A 7,536-nucleotide genomic window follows, 5' to 3' on the forward strand; every position below is an offset into this window, starting at 1 on the left:
TGCACCCACCGGAACAAAATGCAACCGAGAAAGGCTGGTCCCCTTGCAAAAAAGTGCGACGAAAGCCTCCAAGCGAGTGCTAACACTCCCTTCGAGGCTCGGGGCTACTGTCGGGGACCATAATTAGGGGTACCCTCAAGACGCCTAATTCTCAGCTGGTAACCCCCATCAGCATAAAGCTTCAAAGGCCTGATGGGTACGATTAAGTCAGGGATCAAGTCCACACGAGTGACTCGATCACGCTTCGTCCGAGCCTAGCCTCGGCCAAGGGCAGCCGACCTCGAGAGACTTCCGTCTCGCCCGAGGCCCCCCTTTTAACGGCGGACACACCTCCGGCTCGCCCGAGGCCTTGGCTTCGCTTAGAAGCAACCCTGACTAAATCGCCGCACCGACTGACCAAGTTGCAGGAGCATTTAACGCAAAGGTGGCCTGACACCTCTATCCTGACGCGCGCCCCGGCAGAGCCGAAGTGACCGCAGTCACTCCGCCGCTCCACTGACCGGTCTGACAGAAGGACAGCGCCGCCTGCGCCACTCCGACTGCAGTGCCACTCGACAGAGTGAGTCTGACAGGCAGTCAGACCTTGCCAGAGGCGCCATAGGAAACTCCGCTCCGCCCGACCCCAGGGCTCGGACTCGGGCTAAGACCCGGAAGACGGCGAACTCCGCTCCGCCCGACCCCAGGGCTCGGACTCGGGCTAAGACCCGGAAGACGGCGAACTCCGCTCCGCCCGACCCCAGGGCTCGGACTCGGGCTAAGACCCGGAAGACGGCGAACTCCGCTCCGCCCGACCCCAGGGCTCGGACTCGGGCTAAGACCCGGAAGACGACGAACTCCGCTCCGCCCGACCCCAGGGCTCGGACTCGGGCTAAGACCCGGAAGACGGCGAACTCCGCTGCGCCCGACCCCAGGGCTCGGACTCGGGCTAAGACCCGGAAGACGGCGAACTCCGCTCCGCCCGACCCCAGGGCTCGGACTCGGACTAAGACCCGGAAGACGGCGAACTCCGCTCCGCCCGACCCCAGGGCTCGGACTCGGGCTCGGCCCCGGAAGACGACGAACTTCGCCTCGCCCGACCCCAGGGCTCGGACTCCGCCCTGGCCTCTGCCGAACGACTTCCGCCTCGCCCGACCCAGGGGCTCGGGCTCGGCCTCGGCAACGGAAGACAGATTCGACCCCAGCTTCGGAGGAGCCCCCACGTCGCCCGACCTAGGGCACAGGCCCGCCACGTCAATAGGAAGCGCCATCATCATCCTACCCCGAGCCGACTCGGGTCACAGAGAACAAGACCGGCGTCCCATCTGGCTAGCTCCGCCAGATGGACAATGATGGCGCTCCACAAGCTCTGTGACGACGGCGGCTCTCAGCTCTCTTACGGAAGCAAGGCGACGTCAGCAAGGACTCGACCGCTCCTACAGCTGTCCCTCCGCCGGGCTCCGTTGCTCCTCCGACAGCCACGACATCACGCCAGCAAGGTGCCAAGACCTCTCCGGCTGCCACATTGGCATGTACCTAGGGCGCTAGCTCTCTCTCAGCTAGACACGTAGCACTCTGCTACACCCCCCATTGTACACCTGGATCCTCTCCTTATGGCTATAAAAGGAAGGACCAGGGCCTTCTTAGAGAAGGTTGGCCGCGCGGGGACGAGGACGAGACAGGGGCTCTCTTGGGGCCGCTCGCTTCCCTCACCCGCGTGGACGCTTGTAACCCACCTACTGCAAGCGCACCCGACCTGGGCGCGAGACGAACACGAAGGTCGCGGGACTTCCACCTCTCTCACGCCCGTCTCCGGCCACCTCGCCTCTCCCCCCTTCGCGCTCGCCCACGCGCTCGACCCATCTGGGCTGGGGCACGCAGCACACTCACTCGTCGGCTTAGGGACCCCCCTGTCTCGAAACGCCGACACTATCTAAAATGTTTATTTTTATATACTTAATAGTAAATGAACATGAGTTATAAGAGGTACTAAAAATTGAGGGGGGCCACGACCACCTTTGTCCCCTATGTGGATCCGCCCCTGCGTTGGAGCCCATAAGGTGTGAGAGAATGTTTTGATTTACTTTTGTCATTTTCTCCACTTAGAAGTGTAGTATGTGTAATTGTAGTTATGTTTGTTAGATATATGCTCAGGTTGGTCTGAAGGTTGTCATGATGATTTCTTGTTTCGTATATGAGTCGTACAGCCCACGGGAGCACATTCCCTTCTAGAAAAGGTTTTGCTTGTATTATATATTTTGACCATGTTTGATTTTGATTATGCTTAGAGATTATGGAATATAGCACTTAATGCCTATTTCTATCCATGTGGTTGTGTGAGGACTATCCACTATTGATGTAGTACATAGCTGACTGAATGAAGTTTTGTTTGAAAGTTTTAGTTACTGAATTGATTTCTTGATACATCAATTTGCTACCAAGCTCTACATTTGGTAGGTTGTTTCCCTTAGGTAAATTATGCAGGATGGAGAATAGTATGTTTGTTCGTTTATTCCATGTGGATTAAATTCTAAACTTAAATGCCAATAAAATCAACAACATTTAAGCATAAAACATGTCATTTCTCCAAAATTTAAGCATAGAACATGTCATTTCTCTAGAAATTTAAGCATCCCATCCAATTCTCGATACATATTTTTTTTCAAATATTTAAGCATGTAATAGACTTAGTATAAGCTAGATTTTATCCAGAAATTTAAGTATGTCATACAAGTCTTGCAACAACCTTCCTTCAGTTCTATTACATGCTGAGCCCAAATATGGAGAAATACAACATATATATAGCTCATACTGGCACATGCAGACTCAGAACGCTGTGCAGAACTGTCTCCATATGACCAATATTTCCTGTCTGCAAAGTTTAAATAAGGAATCAAAAGCATAAATCAACAGATAAAAAATGAAATTTATGCAGAAAGAAAAACTGAACAAGCAACTAAGCAAGTGCATGAAAACTGAACAAGCAAGTGCATCGTGCACACAAGCACTTCATTGTGTATTGTGCACACAAACACAAAAGGCTAGCACTGCTGCACTAGAAGCACAAGTGCAACAAACTAGTACAAGGTATGAAATCATTGATTATACTTACCTTAGAGCTTATCAATCTTCCGTCTTAACCATAGGAGGGCAGTTTCTGGTTCATCAACGCTAAAACTGATAAATGTCTCTCTGTTGTTTGGTATGTCGAACACCTCAGCTGCTTTTATCTTCTCATCTGCTGTCACATTCATGGATCTAAGAACAGAAATGCATCTCATGATGGAGAAGTCATTACCTTGAGCAGATTCTTTTCCTTTCGCCATTTGTGTAACCTCATCCTCAACTTGTTTTGATTTTAGATCTAGATATCTCCCAACAAGTCCTTCCAAAGAATCCTTCTTCATCCTCTTTGCTTCCTTATCTTGATTGATTGTTGATGCAGTAGACCTCTGTTCAGTCCTTTCAATTATAGGATCTTCATCTTGTTCCAATCTTGAATCCTCTTCTTGTGGTTGTTGTTGAATAATGCCTTCCTCATCCATTCTTGTGGTGTTCACTTGTTCTTCTTCATTTGAAATTGTGTTCCATTCTTGTGGTAGCTGTGTAGATGTTATGTTCCAGGTCCCTTGAGCAATGTGCCCATCATATAGTTCCCCAAGAGCATCAAAGAGAGGGAAAGACTTCTTTTGAAATTTCTTGGCCCTAGGAAATGACTGATAAAACATTGTAAAAAAGTAAGTTCCTAAACTACTTTATGATAAGTTCACAATTATAAAGCTAGAGTCAAAAACTTACTTTTATGATGTTTTCCCATATTGGTGGATCAGCAACAATCATGCATCGTTTCTCATTCCAGGAAACACCACTTTGCTTTCTAGCCTCTTTCAACATCTTGTAATCCCTTTTCAGTTCCCTCTCCTTCTCCTGAATTTGAATCTTGTTGAATGTGACATACTCATGCTTCTTATTGAATTCAGTAACAATTTTGTTCCAAGCATCTGGACTCTAGCCATTTTGAGCCCTATATGGAGGTACATGGTGCTCAAACAACAAATCAACGAGGCTCTTCTCCAATTCAGAATTCCATGCTGCTCTCTGAACACCACCTAAATTTCAAAAAAATACGAGGGACAATTAATCATTTGAAACACAATAAGAATAACATGTACAAGATTTTATATTAAATAACATGTACCTCCACACTTCTTTGATGTAGAAGCTTTAGGAGAAACCTTCTTTTGAGCAGCTTTAGATAACATCAAAATTTTGGGAGAACCTCTTGTGAACATCATATCTATTATAGAGAATCACCAGCAAAAAATAAACTATGAACATCATTTCTACTTTTATGGCCATAGTAAAAAAACACAATATCCATTACAAAATATCCATTACAGAAATGGCATTTATTGATTACACAATATCCATTACAGAAATGATTCACTGATTTCTACGTTGCTCATAATCTGCCCACATATGATAAGCTATCATATCTCTTAAGTTATTCCCTTCCATATTCCCTTCATCATTTCCATGGTCACTATTGGGTAGGCTGACAAAACTTTGCGGGTTGATATTTCCTTGATCATTTTCTAGCCATCTCTCATCACCATTATGTGACCGAATTAAGTTATGGAGGACTGCAGCAGCAATAGGTATTTTTGCTTGATTTTCCATTTTGTGAAGGGTAGCAACTTTGAGGATTGGAAATCTCTTCTTTATGACACCCAAAGCCCTCTCTACATGATTTCTTAAAACAGCATGGCGATGGTTGAATAACTCTTTGTGATTTTGAGGCCTTCGATGACCATGGACAAACTCTTTCAGGTGATATCTAACCCCATGATATGGTGCAATAAAGGAAGCTGTATTGGCATAACCACCATCTACTAGGTAGTACTTCCCAGAAGGTACTTCAAACTTTCCTATAACATTGTTCATTGCAGATCTAAGAACCATTGAATCTGTTGCTGATCCTTCCCATCCGGCTGACACATAAGTTATGTTAAGGTTAAAATCACACACAACCATCACGTTTTGGCTAAGGGTCCCTTTTCTATTCCTGAATGGTGCGGCTTGATCGGGTGACATTGATACTGGAACATGGGTTCCATCTATTGAACCTATGCAATTCTGCAAAAAAAAGAAACGATCTTCTAAGATCTAATATTGAGGATGTTCTAAGATGGACACATAAGAGTTAAAAGAAGTCACCTTGAAGTATGGATAAAATCGGTTGTCTCCATGAATTTTAGGATGAACTTGATTGGAAGGAGGCTTTAGGAACCACATGCTAAGGCCAGGGATAACAATGTCGAAGAAATGTTTGATGACACAGTGAAATGTATCATTGCTATGACCAAAAAAGACTTGGAGATCTTCAAATGTTGCATTGTGGCTAATCATGTATAGGAAGAAGCCAAGTTTTTCCTCAACTTTGATTCTTGTATCTTTAACCAATCCTTCCATTCTAAGATAGTTGGCCAAGGATTTGAAAATGTAAGGTTCCATTCTAAATGATACCCTGCAGTTCTTGATATGACCTTCAAGTAGCTCTCGAACCTTTTCCTCTCCGGTCAGCGCTGATGTATGCCTCAGTTTCTTTTTACTACGTCCAAGATAGCCCAAGAGATGTAGGGAAGGGAGAATCAAAAGGAAGAGGTCATCATCATCCTCCTCCCTCCTCCTAAGGTGATCTCTATTGCTCATGTCCATAGCAAAACTAAAAATAACATCAAGAGAAATAAGGAAAACTAATTACTAAAGCTAGTTATGCAGTTCATATAATTCAGTTTCTTTAGGTTTTGGCTAGTACTTTGATAAAATGAGTCAGGCACCAACACCCAGGATGGGGGAGGCTCGTCCTTGCCTACTCTTGCTGGAGCAGGGACAATCTGAAAATAAATAAATTATTTGGTTCATATAAGCATCAGTAAGAACATATTCCATGTACTAGTTACTAGTAGCACACAAGACTGAGAGAATGCAGTACAAATAAAGAGTATATGCACATTAGCAAGCAAGCAAGCAAATAAGTGCAGATTTGTACAATCTAATTTCATTGGGGTTATACCACACAGCAAGCAAATAATCTGTATGGACCTACACATTTCTCTACAATCTAATTTCATTAGCAAGCAAGCAAAGAAGTCATCAGGCAGATTTGTACAGAAGCTAAGCTACCCTGCGGTGTAGAGAGAGAGAAGAAGCTAGTGGTACGTGAGTGAAAGTTGCCTAGAGGGGGGTGAATAGGCAAGTTAAAACTTTTTCAATAAAAACTAGAAGCAAATTGGGTAAAACTAAATTGATCTTGAAATTCACCCAGTTAACTTTGGAAATGAGATGTTCTAAATGATCCACAGGGTTCAAAGTAGTAGATCTGAGAACGGCACTTCTCAAAATCCACACACCAAAAAGATATAAACAATCTTTCACGGAATGGTGAGAGAACGAAGAACATGAATAAGCACAATGAACAAGAACACAAGAGACACAAGATTTATCCCGAGGTTCGGTCACACCACCAAGGTGCCCTACTTCCTCGTTGAGGCGCCCACAAAGAGCCGGGTCTCTTTCAACCCTAATCCTCCCTTTGCCGACCACAAAGGTCAAGCCCACACACTAATCTTTGCTCAAACGAGCGGGTAATACAAACTTTCTTGTGGTCTTCCACAAGATTTGGAGACTCACAAGAGACACCTAGTCGTCTAGGAGCTAGAAGCTCCAAGAGTAATGAATCCACAAAGAACTCGATGTAGTACCAAAGCTCGAATCAAGAAGAGCAAGAAGGATTTAGAGATGAAGCACCAAAATCGCAGCTCTTCAATCTCACTCAAAGATTTCTCTCCAAAGATTTGAAATGGGAGAGGCAAGAGGTGTGTGAGAGAGAGTGGGAGGTGTTTCTCAGGTTGGGAATGAAGTTTTTTCGTGCTCTCCTGTGGGGAGAGAGGTAGGAGTGAGTATATATAGGTGCTCCCAAAAGCTGGTGGCCGTTGGGGAAATCTGACTGAAATTTGGTTGAACCGGTTTCAAATTCGGTTGAACCGGATTCCACCAGTCGGTTTTCGGTTCACTGGTGGACTCAGCCGGAGACTGGACCGGACTCAAATTCGGTTGAACCGGTTTCAAATTCGGTTGAACCGGATTCAAAATTCGTTTGAACCGGTTTTCCAAAAATCTGCACATGACTTTTTCTGACAGGACTGACTGGCAGACTGGCAGTGACAGAGGGGAACAGTGCAGAAACCGGTTGAACCGGTTTTAGGTCTGGTTGAACCGGTTTTTGAACTGTTGCACAGATTTTGAGAAAACCGAAGTGAAACCAGGGTAAAATGGAAGTTTTAGATCAAGGATTTTGAGCTTTAGTACCAACACCAACCTTCTTTTTAGATCCCCCTTGATAGTACGACGATTCCTATACTCAAGTTAAATAAAATATAATTAAGTAAACTCCTTGAGTCATTGGTGTCTCAAGTGTGATTTCTCCATGGTGTTGCTTCATAAGGATCACAAACATTTTTGTCTCACCTTTTGAAGCAAACACAAATTGAGCCTGTG

The 7,536-nt window shown here is 45.1% G+C and overlaps 2 protein-coding genes across 2 annotated transcripts; both read right to left on the reverse strand.

Annotated features, from left to right (window-relative positions):
• Positions 1 to 2,536: 2,536 nt before the first annotated feature.
• On the reverse strand, positions 2,537 to 4,273 carry LOC103626278 (uncharacterized). The gene is made up of 4 exons (XM_035959009.1): positions 4,175 to 4,273; positions 3,775 to 4,085; positions 3,089 to 3,692; positions 2,537 to 2,848 (listed from the first exon to the last, which is right to left on the reverse strand). Exons 2-3 carry the CDS (start codon positions 3,868 to 3,870, stop codon positions 3,090 to 3,092), a joined length of 699 nt encoding a protein of 232 aa, XP_035814902.1. The 5' UTR covers positions 3,871 to 4,085; positions 4,175 to 4,273; the 3' UTR covers positions 2,537 to 2,848; position 3,089.
• A 64-nt stretch (positions 4,274 to 4,337) lies between these two features.
• Positions 4,338 to 5,695, reverse strand: LOC118471924 (uncharacterized). The gene is made up of 2 exons (XM_035959008.1): positions 5,194 to 5,695; positions 4,338 to 5,112 (listed from the first exon to the last, which is right to left on the reverse strand). Exons 1-2 carry the CDS (start codon positions 5,692 to 5,694, stop codon positions 4,420 to 4,422), a joined length of 1,194 nt encoding a protein of 397 aa, XP_035814901.1. The 5' UTR covers position 5,695; the 3' UTR covers positions 4,338 to 4,419.
• Between the last annotated feature and the right edge of the window lie 1,841 nt (positions 5,696 to 7,536).

The sequence above is a fragment of the Zea mays genome, chromosome 5 (genome assembly GCF_902167145.1).
Source record: "Zea mays cultivar B73 chromosome 5, Zm-B73-REFERENCE-NAM-5.0, whole genome shotgun sequence".
Taxonomy (NCBI): domain Eukaryota; kingdom Viridiplantae; phylum Streptophyta; class Magnoliopsida; order Poales; family Poaceae; genus Zea; species Zea mays.